Below are 23,630 nucleotides of genomic sequence, written 5' to 3' on the forward strand. Positions count from 1 at the left end.
AAAGACCCCACCCAGGGAGTCTTTCTCCTACGAAGAGGAGCACCACCACAAGCGTAGGCATAAGAGCCCCCTTCGAAAAGGTGTGGGAAACGACGCTATGGGCAAGGCATTGGATCAAATCTCCAGGTCACCTTTCGCATGAAGAATTGAGCCAGCAGAACTCCCCCGGCGGTTCACTTAGCCCGCGTTTACCATGTATAATGGCAAGACAGACCTCGTAGAGCATGTGAGCCACTTAAATCAAAGAATGACCATCCATTCTAGAGACGAAGCCCTAATGTGCAAGGTCTTCCCATCCAGCCTAGAACCCGTAGCAATGAGATGGTTTGATAGCTTAAAGGCTGATTCCATAAACTCCTTTAAGGAGCTCACCCAGGCATTTGGTTCTCGCTTCATCACCTGCAGCAGAGTCCCTTAACCCCTATCTTCCCTACTATCCTTGAGTATGAGAGAGGGAGAGACCCTAAAAACATACTTAGACAAATATTGGGAGATGTGCAATGAGATGGACGGTAATTTTGAAGACGTCGCCATTAGTACCTTCAAGAGTGGCCTCTCGACCGAGCATGGCTTAAGGAAGTCCCTAACGGGAAAACCTGTGACCAATCTGTGTCAACTCATGAACCGTATTGACAAGTATAAGAGGGTCGAGGAAGACCAGCAAATGGGTAAAGGAAAGGATAAGGTTATCCCTCAGGAAATGAGGGATTTCAGGTCGGACGGATACAATAATAGCCGGCCACGGAGAGATTTTGGTGGTCAATCAGGACTTACCAACACTCAGGCGGTCAATGCAGTGTTCCGAGAACCGGTGCACCAGGTTTTGGAGAAGGTTAAGAATGAACCGTTCTTCAAATGGCCAAACAAGATGGTTGGGAACCCCCTGAGACGAAACCATAACCTTTATTGCCAGTACCATCAGGACTAGGGGCACATTACAGAGGATTGCAGGAATTTGTGGGTCCATTTGGACCAACTGGTCTGAGAAGGGAAGTTGAAATATCTGTTGCATCACACCAGTAGTCTAGGGGGCCAAACAAATTTGGAACCCAAGAGGGATGATTCTTCAACACTGCCCTTGGGAACGATCAATGTCATATTCGCTGCTCTCGGTAGGACTAATTCTTGCCCCTCCAGAGTAATGTTCGTAGCTCGGCTTCCTGCCGAGAGCAATGATCCAAAGCCCAAAAGAGCTAGAGTGGAAATTCGACCAGTTCTGGGCTTTTCGGACGAGGACAAAATTGGAACCATTCAACCCCACGACGATGCTCTGGTGGTCACACTCAGGATAGAAGGGTACGATGTAAAGAGAGTGTTGGTAGACCAGGGTAGCGTTGTCGAGGTCATGTACCCTGACCTGTACAAGGGGCTGAGATTAAAACCTGAGGACCTAACAACCTACAATTCCCCTCTGATTAGTTTCGAGGGGAAGCCTGTTATTCCAAAGGGTTAGATCAGACTACCCATATAGACTGGTTCGGAAGTGGTGGAGGTAAACTTCATTGTGGTAGATGCCTATTCCCCCTACACGGCTGTTATGGCCAGACCCTGGTTCCATTCTCTAGAAGCCGTTTCATCCACCCTGCACCAGAAAGTAAAATAACCCTCGAGGGGCCGCGTCGAAGAAATTGTGGGGAGTCAACCTGTGGTTCGGCAATGCCTTATGGCCGCCATCTCACAGCGACACAAAACTAGCTCCTCGGCCACTGCCGAAAGGGACTTATAACAATCAAAACCCCGGAGCCGCCATCCCATGAACCAGCTAAAGAGCCTAATTGTGAGGATTTGGAAAAATTTATTATAGGTGGTGATCCGGAGAAGTTCTTTCAGGTAGGGGCTCAACTACCCCTTCAAGAAAAGGAGTTGTTGGTATTCCTTAAGAGAAACATTGATGTGTTTGCATGGGACGCTTATGAGGCTTTAGGGGTGGATCCAGATTTTATCTGCCATCATTTGAACGTTAACCCATCCATCATTCCCAAGAAACAATCGCCTCGACGCCTATCCAAAGAACATGCAGACGCTGTTAGGGAAGAGGTGATGAAGTTTAAAAAGGCAGGGGCTATCAAGGAGGTCTTTTACCCTGAATGGTTGGCCAATACCGTAGTAGTGAAGAAGAAGAGCAAGAAGTGGTAAGTATGTGTGGACTTCACAGATTTAAATAAGGCCTGTCCAAAAGATCCCTTCCCTATGCCTTGAATAGACCAATTGGTAGATACAACGGTTAGCCATCCTCGGATGAGCTTCTTAGACGCCTTTCAAGGGTATCATTAGATACCACTCACCTTGGACGATCAAGAAAAAACAGCATTTGTCACTCCCACTGGAAACTACCACTATAAGGTAATGTCATTCGGCTTAAAGAATGCAGGTTCAACCTATCAGAGGATGATGACAAGAATGTTTGAATCCCAGTTGGGTAAAAGCATTGAGGTCTACATAGACGACATGGTGATGAAGAGTATGGTGGTGTCCGAGCACGTTACAAACCTCGGAAGCATCTTTGAAATCATGAGGAAACATAGGTTGCACTTAAACGCTTCCAAGTGTTCATTTGGTGTCGAATCAGGCAAGTTCCTAGGATACATGGTGACTCACCAAGGTATTAAGGTCAACCCCGATCAAATCAAAGCCATTAACAGTTTATAACCACCCTGGAATCCCAAAGAGGTCCAGAAGCTTACCGGAATGGCTGCTGCCCTAAATCGATTTATTTCTCAGTTGGCGGATAGGTGTAGACCTTTCTTCCTCTTGATGAAAAGGTGGAAAAGATTTGAATGGACTGAAGAGTCCACGTTGGCTTTCCAACAACTTAAAGAATATCTATCGCGGCCACCTATCATGTCTAGTCCTGAGGTGGATGGGGTCCTGTTCATATACATCGCTGTGGTCCCACACGCTGTAAGTTTGGTTTTGCTACAAGTTGACAATGGCGTACAACGGCCAGTTTACTGTGTAAGCAAATCACTACATGAGGCCGAGGTTCGGTATCTACCACTAGAAAAGGCTGTATTGGCGATGGTGCTTGGCACACGAAAACTCCCCCATTACTTCTAAGCGTATACAGTTGTCCTCTTGACTTAGCTCCCATTCAAAACTATACTTCGAAGTGCTGATTACACAGGGAGGATTGCTAAATAGGGCACGATCCTAGGGGTTTTTGATATCAAGTACATGTCTCGTACCTTTGTCAAGGGCCAGGTCCTCGCGGACGTGGTGGCCGAGTTCGATTAACCCCCATTGGAAGAAGTGACAGAAGCGCAACACATGGATGGAAAATCGGTTGGTATGATCTCCCAATAGGGCCCGATATCCTGGAAAGTGTACGTTGATGGCGCAGCAAACCAAAAGGGGTTCGGGGTGAGAATAGTATTAATATCCCCCGAGAAGATCACTATTGAGAAATTGCTAAGACTGGGATTCTCGGCCACAAATAATGAGGCTGAATATGAGGCCCTGCTAATGGGAATGACCATGGTTCAAAAAATGGGCAGGAAGGCGATAGAGATGTTCTCGGACTCGAGATTAGTCGTTGGCCAAGTAAAAGGAGAATTTAAGGCGAGGGACGAAAGAATGCAGAGGTACTTAAGTCAGGTGGGGCACCTACGGTCAGAATTTGAATCTTTCAACTTGTTGCACGTCCCCAGAAGTGGAAACACCCATGCTAATTCCTGGCCACACTTGCTACCTCCTCGGCACAAGGTCTTCCTTGGGTCATCCTTGTGGAAGATTTGTACAAACCAACAAGGGTGAAGAAAGGAATGATCCATGTTCACCAAGTCCAGGTGGGGCCTAGCTGGATGGACCCCATAATATCATTCTTGAAGGATGACATCCTGCTTGAGGAAAAATCAGAAGTAGTAAAGGTGCGTAGGAAGGCTCCTCGGTTTTGGTTGTCCGAGGACCAAAAGCTATACAAACGCTCGTTTTTCGAGCCCTACTTACTATGCATACACCCTGAAGCAACAGAATTACTACTAAAAGAGTTACACGAGGGGATCTGTGGTTGCCACACTGGAGGTAGATCTTTGGCACACATGGCCATCACTCAAGGCTACTGGTGGCCAAAAATGTAAAAGGAAGCACATGAATACGTAAAGAAATGCGATCAATGTCAAAGGTTCGCGCCAAACATGCATTAACCGGGAGGAGTCCTTAATCCTCTGTCCAGCCTTTGGCCGTTCGCGTAGTGGGGCTTAGACATCGTAGGCCCTTTCCCCAAAGCATCAAGTAACAAGAGATACCTGCTAGTCGACACAGACTACTTCACCAAATGGGTTGAAGTTGAGCCCTTGGCAAACATCAAGGACGTGGACGCCAAGAGGTTTGTGTGGAAAAATATTGTCACCCGATTTAGAATCCCTCATACCCTTATCTCGAACAACAGCCTTCAATTCGATAGCAAATCTTTTAGGAGATACTACTGTGACTTGGGAATCAAGAACAAATACTCTACCCCAGCCTATCCTCAAGGGAATGGTCAAGCCGAGGCCATTAACAAGGTCATAGTGAGTGGACTCAAGAAGAGATTGGACGATGCTAAGGGGAAATGGGTAAAAGAACTGCCACATGTCCTCTGGACATACCGAACCACGCCTTGCAGATCCACCGGGGAGACTCCCTTTTCGATGACATATGGCGCCGAGGCAGTTATTCCTCTGGAGAATGGCTTCCCCACACTGAGGACTAGCTCTTTCAATACGAGCAATAATAGTGAATTACTAGAAAAGAGTTTAGACTTTATTGAAGAAAGAAGGGAGAACGCAATGGTTCAATTGGCATACTACCAACATAAGCTCAAGTAGGGTCACGATGCCAATGTGAAGCTAAGGCCATTAGCACCGGGTGACTTGGTATTAAGAAAGATCCTAGGTATTGCACAGGACCCAGCATGAGGAAAGCTATGGCCCAATTGGGAAGGATCGTACCACATCACCTCAGTGGCTGGTATACGAGTGTATTTCTTAGAAGACTTAGATAAGCATGTAATACCACACCCTTGGATGTAAACAATCTGAAAATGTACTATTATTAATGAAAGCTTTCTTTGTCAATACGTCCATTCATTGTATAAGTGCGCTATTCTTCCTTTATAAGTGTTTAAATAGAACCTTAATCATGCCTGAAGTCCTTGGACCAGATGTTTTAGGGAAATTAATACACTGTTATGTATTTTATAAGTGTTTAAACAGAACCTTAGTGATGCCTGAAATCCTCGGACTAGATGCTTTGGGAAAATTAATACACTATTACATATTTTATAAGTGTTTAAACAGAACCTTAGTCATGCCTGAAATCCTCGGATCAGAGCTTTGGGGAAATTAATAAACTGTTACATACTTTATAAGTGTTTAAACAGAACCTTAGTCATGCTTGAAGTCCTCGGACCAGATGCTTTGGGGAAATTAGTACACTATTACGTATTTTATAAGTGTTTAAACAGAACCTTAGTGATGCCTGAAATCCTCGGACTAGATGCTTTGGGAAAATTAATACACTATTACATATTTTATAAGTGTTTAAACAGAACCTTAGTCATGCCTGAAATCCTTGGATCAGAGCTTTGGGGAAATTAATAAACTGTTACATATTTTATAAGTGTTTAAACAGAACCTTAGTCATGCCTGAAGTCCTCGGACTAGATGCTTTGGGAAAATTAATACACTGTTATGTATTTTATAAGTGTTTAAACAGAACCTTAGTCATGCCTAAAGTCCTCGGATCAGAGCTTTGGGGAAATTAATAAGCTGTTACATATTTTATAAGTGTTTAAACAGAACCTTAGTCATGCTTGAAGTCCTCGGACCAGATGCTTTGGGGAAATTAGTACACTATTACGTATTTTATAAGTGTTTAAACAGAACCTTAGTCATGCCTGAAGTCCTCAGACTAGATGCTTTGGGGAAATTAATACACTGTTATGTATTTTATAAGTGTTTAAATAGAACCTTAGTCATGCCTGAAGTCTTCAGACTAGATGCTTTGGGGAAATTAATACACGGTTACGTATTTTATAAGTGTTTAAACAGAACCTTAGTCATGCCTGAAGTCCTCAGACCAGATGCTTTGGGGAAATTAATACACCGTTACATATTTTATAAGTATTTAAACAGAACCTTAGTCATGCCTGAAGTCCTCGAACCAGATGCTTTGGGGAAATTAATACACTGTTACATATTTTATAAGTGTTTAAATAGAACCTTAGTCATGCTTGAAGTCCTCGGACCAGATGCTTTAGGGATATTTTATAAGTGTTCAAACAGAACCTTAGTCATGCCTGAAGTCCTCAGACCAGATGCTTTGGGGAAATTAATACACCGTTACATATTTTATAAGTGTTTAAATAGAACCTTAGTCATGCCTGAAGTCCTCGGACCAGATGCTTTGGGGAAATTAATACACTATTACATATTTTATAAGTGTTTAAACAGAACCTTAGTCATGCCTGAAGTCCTCGAACTAGATGCTTTGGGGAAAACTAACACATTGTTACATATTTTATAAGTGTTTAAATAGAACCTTAGTCATGCCTGAAGTCCTCGGACCGGATGCTTTGGGGAAATTAATACACTGTTACATATTTTATAAGTGTTTAAACAGAACCTTAGTCATGCCTGAAGTCCTCGAACTAGGTGCTTTGGGAAAACTAACACACTATTACATTTTTTTATAAGTATTTAAATAGAAGACTATTATATCAGGAGATGTGATCAACACAATTAGATTGATCCAATAGTTACCAACGTATTGTTGTCTGTTTTTAAGTATAAGGAAGCAACAACACAATGCTATTCATGATGTTGATAATCCTCAAAGCAAATAAAATAAAAAGTGCAAGAGATTTCCAAGATAAGAAAAAAGGGGAAAGACGTTTCTATTAAATAAGATGAGTACATTACAGTCAGACAAAAGTATCACCAAAAAATCCCTAAGAACTACAGAAAGTTCCTAAGTTCTAAGCCTACGCCTTGGGAGCAAGAGGATCTTGTTGGCTTGGCTGAGAGGAGAGAGGTCCTTGGCCTTGTTGTTAGCTTCTTTAGTCTCGGCCTCTGTTTCTTTTGCCTTGGTTGCAACATCCTTACCCTTGGCAGCATCTTTGACTTTGGAAGGGGACTTTTTCTCCTTACCCTTGCCTTGATCTTTGGGCCCCTCGGCCCCTTGTAATTGGTCACCAGCCAAGCTGGATCCTTGTGGAACCTCGGGAAGAAGGATTGCAGCTTGAGTAGTTAGAGGCTGCTCTAAGGACTCAGGGGCAAGGGTAGAGGGTAGTGGAAGGCCACTCGGGATTGCGCGGATATCAGGGTGGTAAAAGGTCTTTCCCTGCTGCCTCCACTCTAAGTCTGTAGGAACTCCTGCAATGTTAAGTGCTTCGGCCCATGTGGCATCACAATAGTCCCTACATGCCTCAGCCAGCTCCTCAGTCAGCCTGGCTTGTGCCTCCTCTACGCTAAGGGTATAGGCTGCTTGCTTCTTGGCCTCTAGTGCCTCCTTTGCCAGCTGAGCTGCCTCTCTGGCCTTCTGCAGCTCCGCCTTCAAATCCAGCGCAAGTTGCTTAGAAGTGGCTAGTTCTATCTCTGTTTGATAAAGCAACTTGCGCTGATCCTCGGTTTGAGTCTCAGCATTCTTTAGGCCAGCCAGGGCGCTATTCCGATCCCTCTCCGAGGCGGTCAGCTTGGTAGCCAAATTTTGATTCTCCTCATTTGCGGCCCCCAAGGTCTTCTTGACATCAAGACGGAGGTTAGCCTTATGCCTGGCATCGTTCCTAGCTCTGTTGACCCACTCCTCGGCAACATAAAGCCCTTGGGTAATCTGCATAAGAACAATAATGTCATCCCTTGCAAATAGACGAGAACAATATCTGCATACTAGTGCTAAAGTAAATAAAAAAGACGAGAATTTGGACGTATCAGAGCAAGGTCCCTTTTTAGGGAAAGGAAAAAGTTGTGCTGCTTTAGCTTCCTTAAGGCCTCCATATCCTTGGGCAAGAGAAGTGGCTGCTCCAAGGACTCAGCCACATACGCGGAATGACCACTCTGATACTCCCTAACAGAGGCATTCCACGGAATCGCAGCCCCGTCAACCTCTAGCCGAGGCGACCACACACGCTATGGTAGGCGCACCACAGCCTGGTTCTGCTTTTCTCGACTGTCCACAGATGAGGATCTCTTATCCTTTGGATCTTTAGCAATCTTTTGCTGCTTAGTGCCCTTCTAAGGGGGCAACTCTCCCTTCTCAATCTCTTACAGCGGCCTTTTCTTCTTTAAGTCCCTTATCGCGTGTAGGCCTGGATCAGGAGGGAGAGGAGCGGAAGGGGGAGGAAGAGTTTCAGGAACTTGGGATTTAGGTACTTCTTATGAAGTTGCCCCCTTGTTCCTGGAGGCCATGAGGTCTCATAGGCTTCTCCTCTGGTTTAGAGCCATCTCTTCTTCCTCGAAAATTCGGAGTCAATCTGAGCAACCACCAAGTCTGGAGTGTTGGCTGCAAAAAGCCTATCAATATCAGCCTTGAACTCTGAGAGTATTATCGGCCCGCCTGAAGCTTCACCTTTGTCCTCAAGGCGAAACTAGTCTATCTCGGCCGAGAGGGACAAATATGCAGAATCTATCCCCTCTCTTGGAGCAGCAACTTCTTAGGGAACACGTTGGATGGGTAACTGGACGGGTGAAAAATCTCTTCGAGCAAGGAATCCTAGCTTAGATACGTCTATCTGGTTCAACCGAGGATCGCTAGCCTTTATTGCTTGACCTATGTCCTAGAATATACGAGATAGAGGCTCGTAGTCCAAAATTAAAGGAGCAACCCGTAATTGTTCGTCCTTGCTTATGAATATCTCGGATCTCAGCAGTTTGTTAAGGGCCGGTACGTTCACCAAACTTAGCCTCGGAGCGACGTGGTTTTTGTCTGCAAAAATTCATCCAAGAAGAAACAACGATTAGGACAACAAAACTATCATCCGAGAAGACAGAATATCAAGGAAACTAAACTACTAAACCTAATCCTAATGCACCCCACCTGGATCCCCTGCCCGAGTTGGGCAATGAAGACTGTCATGCCACTCCTTGGAGACCAGGAGGTAATCATCCTTCATACCCTTGTTTGACTTGGGAAGGCACGATATCAGTCTGACGATGTTGGATTGGGACTTTAGGTAATACCCCGCACCAACGAGTTTATGGCACTCGTACAGGTAGACCACATCAAGCCACGTGAGCCCCAAGCCCATCTGCTCATTGAGAGCGTCCACGCAACCCAAGACCCTAAAGAGGTTGGTGGCACACTGGTGGGGAGTCAGCCTATGGTTAATAAGGTAGTCCCTAGTTACCCTACCTATGGGCAGCGTCATTCCTCCCTTCAAGAAGGCAATCATTGGAATGACGACCTCACCTACTTCTCTATCAGTAAGAATGCAGTCTGGGGCACAATATTGCAGGGCTACTTCCTGCGGGATACGGTACTTGGCCTTAAAACCCTCCATAGCAGTCGGGGAATCTACTAAGTACTTGAACTTACCCATCTAAGCAAACGCAAGGGGCACTAAAAAATCTTTCAAAAGAAAAGAGAGCTGAGGAGGCCGGCCGAGGAGAAAACAGTCTAAGGAAGAGGTAAAAACTTACGGAAAACGAATAAGCGATGCTGCAGAGAGTTCTGGAGAAGTTGAGAGTTCTTGAAATTTTGAAAGCTTTTGCAAAATGAGGAGAGAAAAGTCCTTCAGGTGCCTTTTATAAGGGGAGAGATTAAATGGGAGTTATCCCGCTCGAACTTCGAAAAAAAAGGTCCACCATTAGATATGCGCCTCACCGTCAGATCTAGGGAACAAGGCGCCACCTGGAGCAATCAATGGCGCCTCATGAACTTTGAAACAATAGCAACAATTATAAGATGCGTTAAACCATACTCCCACACGTGTAAATCAAGGGGGGAGTTTACTTCATCCATTAGGAATCAAAATCCCACTTTTCTCCTCGGATGAAAGGGAAAAAACCAAAATTTTGAGGGGCTATTATAGGGATAAAGGCCCAGAATGACATGTTGGGCCTTAGGCCTTGGGCCTTTGTCCGGGACAGTTAAATTGTCTGAGGAGAAGCAAGTAGTTATTAGGATTTCCTACTGAAAGACTTATAAATGAGGGACGAATGGAATGTGATCCGAGGAGAGACTCCTCCTTGGATATGATAAAGACAGCTCAAGCACATATTCCAGCAACTTAGGTAACCCTCCAAGAAGCTCCAACAATAGGAGCGTGTCTCATGAACGTGCAAGAAGGAAGGAAACTCAAAAATATCTAAGGGAAAGCTGCTACCACCGTATTAAATGCACTACAGCTACTTTTCTGGCTGTATTTATGTGGAGAAATAGTGCTACCTCGGCGAACGCAACTCACAGAAAGCCAAAGAGGGTGTCTGATGGGACAGATACTCAAGTAAGAGTTCAGATGATCAACAAATGTAGGATCAAGATGGTCCAAATAGGGGTATATAACGTGAAAGACCCTTCATGGGAGAGGGGGGGAGAAAAACTGTAAACAAATCTATAATAGAGCTTTAAGTAGAAAATATTTAAGAATCAGCATCCTTGGACCAATCCGAGAGCATTATTCCTTAACAAACTTTTGTCATCTTTCTTTTTTTTTAGCATCAAAATCTATTTTTCTGTTATTTGGTTCACGTAAGCCCAATTTCCCAACTCATTCTCTACAAATTTATTGTTTTTGGCTGTTTTGAGCTTAAGTCCATATATCCGTTGGGTTAGAAGTATAAAGCACTTCCTTTCAATAATTATAAATACTAAGTATAATGTATATCTTCTCTTGTATTTATTTATTTTATAAAAAGAATACAATGAAAGAATCTTTCAGGAAAATTACAATTAAAAAAATAAAAGAACTTTTTACATGGAAAAGAGAGAGATCTGGGAGGAGGAGATGCGGTAATCTCACAAAAGCCCAGACTAAAGTATTACTTTACAATTAGCTCAAAGCCCAAATCATAGGGAGGGAAAGACCCTCATATGGTCAGAAATATCTTAATGTCAACAGCCACCACCTCCGCCACTAAAACCTCCACCTCCACCTCCACCAAAATCTCCTCCCCCACCACCACTAAAACCTCCACCTCCACCACCACCACCACCACCACCAAAATCTCCTCCCCCACCACCACTAAAACCTCCTCCTCCACCACCACCATCACAACCACTAAAACCACCACCTCCTCCGCCACCACCAAAATCTCCTCCTCCACCACCACCGAAATCTCCTCCTACCCCGCCGGTTTCAATATCAAACCCACCACCACCTTCATAGCCTCCTATGCCTTCTCCGCCTCCTCCATGAAAATCAACCCCGCCACCTCCATGAATGTTACCAGAAAATCCTACACGTCGTCTTCCACAAATGATATTCAAAACCACAATTACGACGATCAGGGAAAAGAAAACAACGGGAAGTATTATAAAGGCTTTCTGCATCTTCCTTGTATCCACAATAAGCAAACAAGTTCTCCATAGCTTGCCTTTTATACTTGAGGTTTAAAGAATTGTCTGCCTTTTTAGACGAGGGTCTAATTTATTGAAAGCTTCAAACATTCTTTGTGGGAATATTTGACTATAAGTACAACAGAGAAGAGCTTCGGGTTGATTGAGAAGCTAGTTTGCTATTTGCATTGAAGCTTTCAGAGTTCATTTCAAGAGGCCGGGCACGCAGACATTATAGACTCTAGAGCCTTTTCTGTTTGCTGCCACGTAGCCAATAAAAAATGAGAGTTTTTGTCAACTCCTGTGATGGTTGGATTTGGACCAGTCGTATTTATGTTCTTTTTTTCTTTTTCTTTTTAAAGTATTTATGTATTTTTGACTTGGCTATTATTTGGTAGTTGACTTCCCGCCATCAGGCACTTGTACCTTTGAGGAGGATTTTATTTTTTTATTTATTTTTTTTTAATTTTATAATTTGTTAATTATAACAATGAAAGAAGGAGATTTGAAGGTTGACTTCATTGTTGGAAATATCATAATACATCTAACAAAACTCTTGACATATTATTTAACAATTTATTATAATAAAAAATTATTATCAATATATTTTTTGTAGAGCAAAATCTATGCATGTGCATGAAACATAATATATTTTTTTCTATATATATATAGCAATTCATGTATATTAAGTGATATTTTGAAAACCCACAAGTAATAGCATTTCATTATATATAAATTGTTAAGTTGTAAATGAATTTTTGTATAAATAAACCACTTTTATGGTTTTAATTAAAAATTCTAAATATGAATACAAGATTTTTAATAGTTAAATAGACACCAAGCACATTTACATAGTTTTATGTTAGAATGTAATTATCCCAAAATTTATTTCTTAATCCACAAGATTTTATGTAGTAAAATAAATTATTACATTAAAAATTAAGGTTTTATTGTCTTTTATATTTTTAAATATCGCTTTTGAAAGATAACAATAATTTTTCCCTTTTGTTAAACATCAAGTTTTATTAATTCTGGCGAACTTGGTATTCTTTTCATAGAATTTGAATCTAAAAAGATTTGATCAAATATGATTTTTTTTTTTTTGTTTTTTATTTGAAAGGGAGGTTTTATCCAATAAAAGAAATAATATTTTAATTGTTATTGTAAGATGATAAAAATTATCATTTAATAAAGAAAGGATATAAATTAAGTGTTGCATGACCATCCAAATAGCGATGAGGGAGAACTAACACCAAACCCCAGCCAAAGCTACGTGGCTTTAATATACATGACCAACCCATGTTCTTTAGATATACAAGTATACTAGTCACTAATCTGTGCGATGTACAGGAAAACTATTGATTATGAAAAAAAATCCAATAATGAATGAAGAATTTAAGCTATTACTTAAATTTTTTTACAAAAAAATTTAAAAAAAAAAAAAAAAAAAAAAAAAACAATGAATGAAGAGTTTAAGCTATCACCTATGCAATTTTTTTTTTTTTTGTGCATTTCAGTTAGACTTTAGACAATAATAATATGGTTATTACTTCTACTATTTTTGGGCTGAAATAAGTTTTTTTTTTTTCCTAAATTGAAATAAAGTCATTTGTTTACTACTTTTTTTTTATTTTTTATTTCAAAATTTATTTACTGTTATTATTAAGCTAAAATATTTAAAAATGATTATCTAAAATATTTAAAAATGATTATCTGATTATTTATTTAAAAGAAATATTTTAATAAAATGTTGTAATGGCAGTTTTGTGAATAATAAGGCATGTGATGGTGTCATAAATGTCATCTCTCTCTCACTGTTTCTCTCTCTCTGTTCTGCGTTCTCTCTACCTTCTCTCTTCCTCTCACTTCAAACTCCTTTGACCTCTCTCTTCTTTTTTTCTTCTTTTTTCTCATCTCTCTCTCACACACTCTACTCTCTTCCTCTCACGGCTCACGGTGAAGCCTTTCTCTTTTTTTTTTCTTTTTTTTTTTTCTCATCTCTTTCTCTCACACTCTCTACTCTCTTCCTCTCACGGCTCACAGTGAAGCCTCTCTCTTCTCAAGATCGGCTTTGGGTGGATGGGCTTCAGATCGGCGTGGGTGGCTCTAGATTGGAGTGGGTGGCTTCAGATTGGCGTGGGTGGCTTTAGACCAGCGTGGGGTCATGGGTAGCCATGGATGGCCATGGGTTTTGCTGTTAGTGGGTGTTTCTGGGTGGTTGGAATTTCAGAGGTGTTTTAATAGAGTTTCTGGGCTGTTGGAATTTCAAAGGTGTTTTAATAGATTTTCTGGGTGGATGGAATAAGGAGGAAGATGATGAAGAGGGAGATGGGATTATTTTGGGGTTTTTTTTTTTGGAGAAACTTTTGGTTTGGGTCTGTGCTTTGGTTTTGTGCTTACGTTTACTGTTTTGGTTTGGTTTTAGATTATGCTGCGTTTGTGATATAGAGGAAGATGGGAGGAGAAAGAGTTGATCGGGTTTTTATAAGGAAGGAGAAGGAGTATCGGGGAGAAATAGTTATTAAAATCATAATTTTTGTTTTATAATGCTGATATTTAAAAATAATGATGACGTGAAAAATTGTGGGAGCTTCTACGGCTTTGGTTATATATATATATATAAATAAGGCTGTAAATGAACCAAAATGATCATAAACAACTCAGGCTTAGCTCGATAAAAAGTTCGTTCATATTTATTTGTTTATAAATAAGCCAAACTTGAGCCTTAGTTTTAGGCTTGTTTAATAAACAAGCTGAGCCCAAGCAAAAAAATTTGTTCACGAACAAGCTTGTGAACTATTAGACTTGATACAAAACAATTCAAGTATAGGCTCATTTATAAGTTTTATGTATTAGCTAAATATACTCGTTACACATATCTTAATAATGACATGGCTAACATGGGACCACAACTCATTATCTTAATTTTTTCCTTCCCTTTAAACTGATCAATAATCACTTTAGACTATAGTTACATTTAAAAATAAATAAATTAATTAAGTAGGCCATTTATAATCCTTCCTTATCAATTATCTAAAGTAAAGTTATGAAATATGTTAGTATTTTCTCATTCATAATAGTTACAAATAAGTTTTTTTTTTTTTTTTTTTTAGTTCTATACTATCTAACATGAATGTAAAAATTGTATTTTGAGCTATTACAAAAACTGTAAACAAAGAATGATGAATGAATGAATTTTTTTAGGACATATGTGAATCATGTTAGGAACATATGTCAATATAGAATTGGTTAATCCTTTGACAAAACACACTTTACATGTAATTGGGTAGATCTAGGATATGTTTAATGCTTCAAAGAACAAGAGTTCAAGTCAAAGTGTTAAAACCATGCAAGTCTATACAAGAAACAAGTGAAGAAGTGCTGAATTTTAAAGTTCGATAGATAGCATCTATCGAGGTTCAAAAGGTAGCTTTTGGTCGAAGCTCGACAACTACTCAATAGATAACCTATCTATTGCAAATTACAAAAATCAATTTTTCAAATCTGATTTCACACAAATCTGTGTATACATGTTTAGGCTTTCTTTTCTTATAACCTTAAACATATATAATGATTATTTTAAGGACCGTCATAGCTGATACAAGTGAGTGCAGCTAGATACAAAGGTTTTTCACAAGCAAATTGTGACCGGAGACAAATGCTCTAGTTCATCTTTCTCTTAAAGAAGCTGTTGCATTTGTACGCCATAGGGTTTTGTAACCAAGGAGTTTCATCGTGTTGATAAACTAACAAACTTTGTAGCCAACATCCTTCTCAAGTTAGTGTGTTAGTCATGTACTTGGATCCATACATCGATTGGTTAGTCACATACTGGGAGCTGTGCATTGAAAGGAGAGATTGTCACTACAAAACAAGTCCAATTAGGTATTGGGGTAAAGGTTCAACTGTAGGTTGGTATAAGGTACTAGAATTCATTTACTTGTAACCGCTTGTTATGATAATAGTGGATTTTCGGGAGTGGTGACTTTAAAATAACTCGGTGGGGTTTTTACCTTGGAGGTTTTCCCTATTCGTAAACAAATCACCGTGTCAAATTTATTTTTTGCTACATATTATCTTAGTTGGTGATTTGTTTATACTACCACGCATATTGCATGTTAATTAACTTGGCTAATTAATTGGTTAATTTATCACAATGGGTCAATACATTCTTGGCCTATTAAATTTAACTATGTAAATTTTCAATTTGAATAATGGCTAATCATAAATAGGATTAGATGCATGATAAAATGAGTATACTATTTTCTTTTTTCTTTTTTCTTAATTTTAGAGATTTAAGCATGTGATAATGTAAGTTTTTTTAGATCTCAAGCTCAAAAGCTTGACCTGAGCTCAAGTTTGAGCTTCATATTAAGCTTGAGTTTAGCTTGACTAATTAATCAAGCCAGACCAAGCCAAACTCAAGCTTTTTTATTTTTCCATGAGTTTAAGCTTAAATGCTATTTTTAGGCTTGTTACAAGCTTGAGCCAAGCTTGAACTTTTGAATTTTCCTAACGAGTCAAGCTTGAACATGCACTACTTGACAAAGCTCAGCTCGTTTACAGCTTGAACAAGTATACAACTTATACATGGAGGGGAAAAAAAAAGTTCATCCGACAGACCTAGGGTCCTGGGTTCCCACACACGACTTGTTAGGTTTGGGAACTTCACAGCCCTATTCATACAAATTTTGGTGCTCCTTGAGAAGATTAGTGACTCCCTCTAAGTTCTAACCAAGGATGGACCTAGGATTTTAAGTTAGCAGAAGCTGGAGTATAAAGAAAAAAATAAACTCTAAATAGGTGTCCATATAGTATTAAAAAATTGTAAATGCACAAAATCATTGTTTCTAAATATTGTTGATACTGTATTTTGTCTGCCCTCGATTTGTGTGTCAGATCCCGAAAATCTAAAAATATTATTTTCTCTCCATGGGGCCGCGAGAACATAGAATGACATGGCACAACCCGTTCGGACATCGGAGCACCCAAAGTGCCTTTTTCAACTAAAATGACCAAAATGCCTCTAGTCAACCCTGGGTCAACCAAAAGTCAAACGAGGTCAAAACCCTCATAAAATAACATTTTTCATAGTTTTACATCAAACCTGAGCTTCTTGGAGATTTTTAACAACTTTGACCAAGTTTGACCTACAGTTAACTCTAGGTGGGCCCAAAAACCCTAATTTTAATCTTGCTATCAGAATGGGTTGAAACTAATTCCATTGCAAATATTATCAAGGTCTCATTCCAGTGACTATTCATGGGTCGAAATCGGAGTTAGAACGGCCGAGACATCATGAAAACCGGAGTAACACACCAATCAATGCACCGCTAACTTCCAAGAGCCATAACTTTTGATTTGATCATTGAATTTTCAAGATCCATACCATTTCAAAAATAGGAAGTCAAAATATTTCCAGGGGTGTCAAGATCAACCCAATCCATGGCCTTTTGAAGGGAAGGGCCGCTGCCTCGAAAAGTGTGTCGGGGCTATAAAAGGCCCCAAGCACCTTTCAAACCAAAAAAAAGGGAGGTCTCCCTACTTCCTGTGCTCTGCCTGGATGTTTTTTGCACCTTTTTCCTCTCTTTCAAACACAAAAAACACATCAAAGCCTCTTGATTCTTCTCTCTTCACCAAAAACACAAGGTATTGTTCTTATACCCAACCTTCTTTTCCTTGGTTCTACACTTTGGATTTGGGGTTTAGGAGTATGGATGTAGCTTTTTAGCTACCATCCACACCCCTAACCTTCTAAATCTTTTTATAGCATTTATCTTACTCTTTTTTGCTTGAATAACATGATTTATGGCTTTCTTAGCATGTTTCGTGCTTTATTTGTGTTTCTAGCCTAAATTTCCATGCTTTTTATGCTTTTTGCCATGTTTCATGCTTAGATCTACATCCATACATGCTTATATGTTTAGATCTATATGCTTTAGGCTCTATGCCATGTTTTCCTATGTTTCGTGCCTCTTTTTGTTCTAGGTTGATGTTAGGGTTACATGCTCACATGCTTGTATGATGTTGTCGGCTATGCCTTGCTTGGATCTACGTGTTTATGTGTTTATTTCCATGATATATGGTTGGATCCTTGTCTTCACACGCTTATATGCTTGGATTCATGTTCTTCCATGTCTATGTGCTAAGTTTCTACATGTTTACATGTATGTTTCTATGCATATATGTCTAGATCTATGTTTTCACATGCCTATGTGCTTGGATCTATGTTTGTTTGTCTAGACCTAGACTATATTTTGTCATGCCATGTGCTATTGTAGCCCTTTTGTTGCTTTGTCTTTCTTTCTTGTGTTTTGGCCTATCGATTCGAACCCGATCTAGACCCTATGGTCTTTGTCATTGTCCATACACCTTGGCCCACATCAAAGGGTTTGGATCATCCTTATTTTCATGTCTATACTTTATGCTTATGATAGCCTCTCTTGTTCTAGGCTTTGCCCTGCTTGACGCCTTTAGCGGGTTTGTGGTTGTGTGGTTACGTCTAACGCTCATGAGGCCTTGTTTGGATGTAACCATTTGGGACACATCGCCATGATACCAATTGCTTCATACATACCTTTCCCCTTTTTTGCTCTGTGCGATGATATACTTGCCATGCTCATTTGTGCCACCCGTTGGCTTCTTATGCATCTTTACACGCTTGCTTATATGTCCATGCATGAGTCTTGCTTGCTAGTGTGTCGTCCATACTTCAACATAATGAAGCTATGGACATCCGATCCAAACCTACATTTATCCCTCATGGACACCACCCTTTGTTTGCTTGCTCGCTCGCTTGTTTGCCTTTTTACTTGTTTGCTTGCTATCTTGCTTGCTTGCCTTATCGCTTGTTTGCTCACATCCTTGTTTCTATGTTTGCCATATCTACCATGTTTATCTGCTTCATGCCTCTATCATGTGCTCTTTGTATCTTTTCCTTCCATTGCTTGCCTGCTGGTTTATTATCTTTGCCTTTACATGTACACACAATGAGTGAGGATGTATAAAGCTAGGACACGGTTTCCCAGGCGCAAGCAAAAAGGGCACGGATGTGAGCATGTCAATATAAGCCAAACGGCTGTGTTTAGTAGGTTTAGTAGGTTTAGCAGGCTAGCCTTTCCCATTTGGTTATGTACTCTTTTAAACCCCCTTCCTTTCTCCCTCATTTCTCTTTTAGATGGTTTGTATTAGGTATATCATGCCATGTACCATTCATCCTCATCTCTAGAGTATGGCGACCCCTGTTTACTTTCCTACACCTATATTTTGGGCCGTGCTCTAGAGATGTAAGCATTTACTTTCTTACTGCATATGCTTGCATTGTGCATGATGTATGTATATATATATACCTGCTTGCCCCTTTCAATGTGATTGTCACAGTCCGTGTCACCTAAGGTAAAGCAATGCCTAATTTCCACTATGAAAGTAAGGTGATATGTTGCCGGATTTTTGTTGTGGAAATCTAGCACTTTTCCCAAATGCCTTAGGAGAGCATAGATTGGGACCACAACCATTCAAAAGCCAAACCTCAAAGCTCCATGCATGCAAAGCCCCGAAAGCCAATGCCAAAATAATGTTTTTTATTAGTCAATCTCTGAAAATTAAGGTTTTATCAAAATAAATGACTGTCCTTCGTTTTTACATGCTTTTTAAATTTTTTTTTAATTTTTTAATTTTTGACATTTTTTTCTTAGTTAAAAGTAATAAATTAATTTTTTTAATTCAAAATTTTATGTGGAAACTTACGTGGCAATTTTTTAATCTTAATTAATTTTTTTTAATGGCCACATAGGCTATTTCCATTAGTAAGATAACAGTATGGACTAAAATGAGAACGCTTTTTATTTTTGGGGACCAAAATAGGAGAAAAAAAAGGTGGGGACCAAAATGAAAATCAGCTGAAAATGTAGGGACCAAAATTGTATTTACGCATTTAGAAACTTAGTTATTAAAATAAAGATAAACCATCAATACTTTTTATATTCATCTTAAGTGAAAAAAATGGGATTCAAATCTTGAATGTTTCCATTAGAAATATTAGAAAGTCACAATTAACCTCAAAATTATTGAATAAACCATCAATATTACAATAAAAGAAACCCTATCTATAGTATAAAACTATATAATTAGAGTAAATAAAATAATTTATAAAGTATAAAACAATATAATTTTATTTATCAAAATCACTATAGTAGTTTTACTTAACAATGGAATTAGTCAATATCCTCAACCTTCACAAGCAAAGATGTGTTTACTTAAGAGTGGAAAAGAGTGCTTTGGTGGTAATTGACTATCAATACATGCTGTTAGAAAGAGAGAAAGTATGAATGGTTTGATCGATGGTAATTAATATCAAGAGTTATTTTATGAGAAAGTGAGAGGGGGAAGACTCTTCATGTGAAAATTTAAAGACCTTTTAAAAAAAAAGATGAAAACTCTTTTTAAGTGAGATAGGAAGAAGAAATATATGGATTTCTTCAATTTTTAGCTAAATATGAACACTTTCATAAATGAAAAAAAAAAAAGTATGAAATATTTATTTTAAGTTCTTATACAAGCATAGCATATTCCTGCATGATAAAAGTTATGAAGGTTTTTTTTTTTCTTTTTTTTCTTTTTTTTTAAAGATTCTCAGGCACTTCTCTAAAAGAGATAAGGGGAAATGTTGCAAAACAAAAAAAAATTCAATAAAGCCCAATTGAGGACAATGTTAATTACATTCTTGTCCTGCATATGTGTAGTTTATACACTTTCTTTTTCTACATTTTATTCTTATACATCTATACTATTATTAAGATGATAGCACTCTTTTGTGTCAACTTTTTTAAATGTTCCAAAATATCTCACACCCAAATGATCAAATCTATAAAATTTTAGGCCAAATAAGTGAAATTAATAATTTTCAAAATTTTGAAATGTAGGCTTCTTTTGTGTCTAGTTTTACATTAAAAATAATGAATAAATTTTAAGTTACATTAGTAAAGTTTGGGATTCTTTTAACTTTGCCTGTCAATGCATCATGCCTAATTACCTATTATAAGTTCAAATAGCCCCAAACATAGAGAGTACAAAATCAAAACAAACACAAAGTTAAAGATTTAAAATCAAAACAAATACAAACACGTGTCATTGGGGGTGCCAATCTGGCAATTATTGGAAAGTTAGGGACAAAATCAATATTACTGCAAACTTTAAATGTGTAATTCGTAATTTAGTGAAAAATACCAGTATGTTTTTTTTTTTTTTTTAAATGAATGCTTGACAATATATTTGCAATTACTCTATAAAAAATGGTTTACTTGCCTTATCATGTGCATGTATAGACTTTTTTTTTCTTTTATTAAAAACATTTCATTCATCCCAACTCAAGGTTTATGCGGGTATATATGTGTTTGTCTAGTGAGATTTATAGCGAGATAAGATGAAGCACCAAAAAAAAAAAAAACTGAAATATCATTGAAGTCATTATACATATATTATATTTGGTACATTCTTTGCAATTCTCTTCATTAACTATTAGATTATTTATACTTTTTTCCCTTAATTATTGCATCATTATAATATCAAGGGTATTTTAATAATTATTTCATTGTGAAATATTCTATGAATCAAAAAGATTCGGTTATATATTAATGGAGTCAAGGTTATTTGTTCATTTTCAATAATTAAGGAAAGACGTTGCTCAATTTTATAGTCCCCAAAATTAAGAATCATTAAAAGCATACGCACAAAGCACCCATGAAGACTAAAGAATCTAATCTAATTTCAAAGGGATTTTCATTTTAAATCATTAAGTAATCATTGTAAAACTTTAATTTTACACCATCCCATCATCATTTGTCATGTCGATTCTTAAAAATTTTATCATAGAGCTTAATGAAATCAAGAGTTTTTTCTTTCATCAACTCTTTGTTTGTGAATATTTAAAACGTAAGATAAAATCTTATTAACCGCCAAAAAAAGAAAAAGAAAACCTTCTTCGATTCCTTTTTCATTATTTTTTCTTGATTGTTTGGGGCCAATAGGCCTGTTGTTGGTATGTACTTGCACTCTAGCAATAGTTTTGAATCTTTTGATGTTCGATTCACGAAGGTATACTAGATAGGGTGATCCAAGAGTAATTATTATAAAATTAATCTATATAATAATAATAATAATAATAATAATAATAATAATAATAATAATAATAATAATAGTAGGTAAAACAAATAGAAAATCCAATTAAATTTCAAATTAGAATTTAATTAGAGTCTAATTTTGCGTCATGTGTCTCACCTAATCTAAATTTTAGAATTTTGTGCCAAGTGAGTTGAATTTCAATTAGAGTTTAATTTTGCACCACGTGTCCCATCTAATCTAAAATTTTAATTTTTTGTGCCAAATTAGTAAATTTAGTGTAGAAAATAATGAGTCCAATATAATAAACCATAAAAAACATGATCATATAACTAAAAAAAAATTCAAATTAATAAGTCATTTATATATATGAGTGTGTGTGTGTGTATATATATTAATAAGTAAAACTTAGAGAAAATTGAATTAGAATTTGAAATTATAATCCAGTTTTGTGCAATGTGTCCAAATTTATGTGGGAATTACACTATAATTATCCACTTAAACTTGTGCCATGTGTCTACTTAAGTTTTTTAATTTTTGTGTCAAATGAGTTAATAAGTGTAAAATATTAAGAATCTAATATTAATGAACTATAAAATAAATAAATAAAACTCACATATACTCAATAAAAATCACCACATATTTCTCAGAAAAATAAATAAAATAAAAATCAAGACATAAATCACCATATGTTCTATCTTATTAAAAATTAGAAAAAAAAATTATCATAAGTAGTATTAAATTTAGGTAAGAATTTTAATATGTGACTAATCACGTTTACTTTAAAAATATAATTTGACTAATTATCTATATTTTATGATAAAAATTGTATTCAATTTTAAATATATCTATATGTATGCATGAATGCATGTGTTACATGTTTAAAAAAAAATTAATTTGACTAATTATTTATATTTTTATATTAAAAATTTTTGTTTAATTTTAAATGCATCCATGCGTTTGCATGGATGCATTTAAAATGGTAATACTCTTGATCATAGCCAAAAGGCGGAAAAAGGTAAATGGTAATACTCATACATACAGTTAAAATAAAATTCAATATTATTTATTTGATTAAAAGATAAACTTTACATATACCTTCCCTATATATCCAATGCAAAACTTCCAAAAAAAAAGCCTTCTGATTTAACTATTGCCATACCCAACAAATTACAAATCATAGATGAAATGATCCCTATTAGCAACAACCACCACCACCACCACCACCACCACAACCCCACCACCTCCTCCCCCACCACCACCACCACCACCTCCACAACCTCCTCCACCACTACCACTATTAATAATGGCTGAAGTTGCTAGAACAGCATCATAGACGATCATAACAACCATGCCACCATGCTTGCCTGTTATGGATGAAGAAATACCTCCTCTTCTGGGGGCAGCTTTGGCAGTACTACCACTTGTTGGTTTTTTATTATTTTCTTTCTTCTTATGCCTTCTGTTGCAAAAACGGCCTATAACCTCAATTGCAACTGGCTTTTAGTTTGTACTTGATAAGGGTAAAATTGTAAACATACTCATTTATTGGACGGATGCAGGGTGACGTTCCAATCAAACCCGACAGCTTGTTTTGTGCCCACTAGCAAATTATAGTAGAGAGTCTATGACTTTAAGCTGACGAGGTTATTTGGTGAAGACAGAAAGTTAACAGCACTAAGCTGAAGGGGATACCTAAGATTGACGGTTCTGATGTAATCCTGGCTTAGCATCCACGTATACACGTATAAGGAAACATCTTATGTCCCACAACAAATCTTAGTTTCCTATAAGGAAAGGATTCCACAAAATACGCTTATGAGGACTCCTATAAGGAAAAGACTTCCAAACCAAGGTAGAAAAGTCAACCTTCTACTACTATAAAAGCCCCAAGACCCTCACTAACCTAGGTACACATAATTTACCTGCTCTGGCACTATAGAGTTGTGAGAAATTCTAACTTAACCTTCGAAGGGTATTTGGCCGGCACCACACTGGTGCTCTCTGCGAGGTCTTCTCTTTTTGTATTGTGTAGGTGTTGT

At 38.0% G+C, this 23,630-nt stretch overlaps 2 protein-coding genes across 2 annotated transcripts; one reads left to right on the forward strand and one right to left on the reverse strand.

The window, feature by feature from the left end:
• Positions 1–493: 493 nt before the first annotated feature.
• LOC126691125 (uncharacterized) lies at positions 494–928 on the forward strand. Its single transcript, XM_050386199.1, has one exon. It carries the CDS (start codon positions 494–496, stop codon positions 926–928), a length of 435 nt encoding a protein of 144 aa, XP_050242156.1.
• A 10,100-nt stretch (positions 929–11,028) lies between these two features.
• LOC126691126 (glycine-rich protein 23-like) lies at positions 11,029–22,941 on the reverse strand. The gene is made up of 2 exons (XM_050386200.1): positions 22,763–22,941; positions 11,029–11,470 (listed from the first exon to the last, which is right to left on the reverse strand). The coding sequence occupies exons 1-2, from the start codon at positions 22,939–22,941 to the stop codon at positions 11,029–11,031; spliced, it is 621 nt and encodes a 206-aa protein (XP_050242157.1).
• Positions 22,942–23,630: the final 689 nt, after the last annotated feature.

Source organism: Quercus robur, chromosome 7 (assembly GCF_932294415.1).
Source record: "Quercus robur chromosome 7, dhQueRobu3.1, whole genome shotgun sequence".
In the NCBI taxonomy this organism is placed as follows: domain Eukaryota; kingdom Viridiplantae; phylum Streptophyta; class Magnoliopsida; order Fagales; family Fagaceae; genus Quercus; species Quercus robur.

Excerpts from the sequence above, each read along its gene's own strand:
- LOC126691125 (XM_050386199.1), top strand. The coding sequence starts at position 494 with ATGTGCAATGAGATGGACGGTAATTTTGAAGACGTCGCCATTAGTACC.
- LOC126691126 (XM_050386200.1), bottom strand. The coding sequence starts at position 22,941 with ATGGTTGTTATGATCGTCTATGATGCTGTTCTAGCAACTTCAGCCATT. Across the intron at positions 11,471-22,762 it reads GATCATTTCATCTATGATTT|GAAGATGCAGAAAGCCTTTA; the intron begins GTAATTTGTTGG and ends TGTGGATACAAG.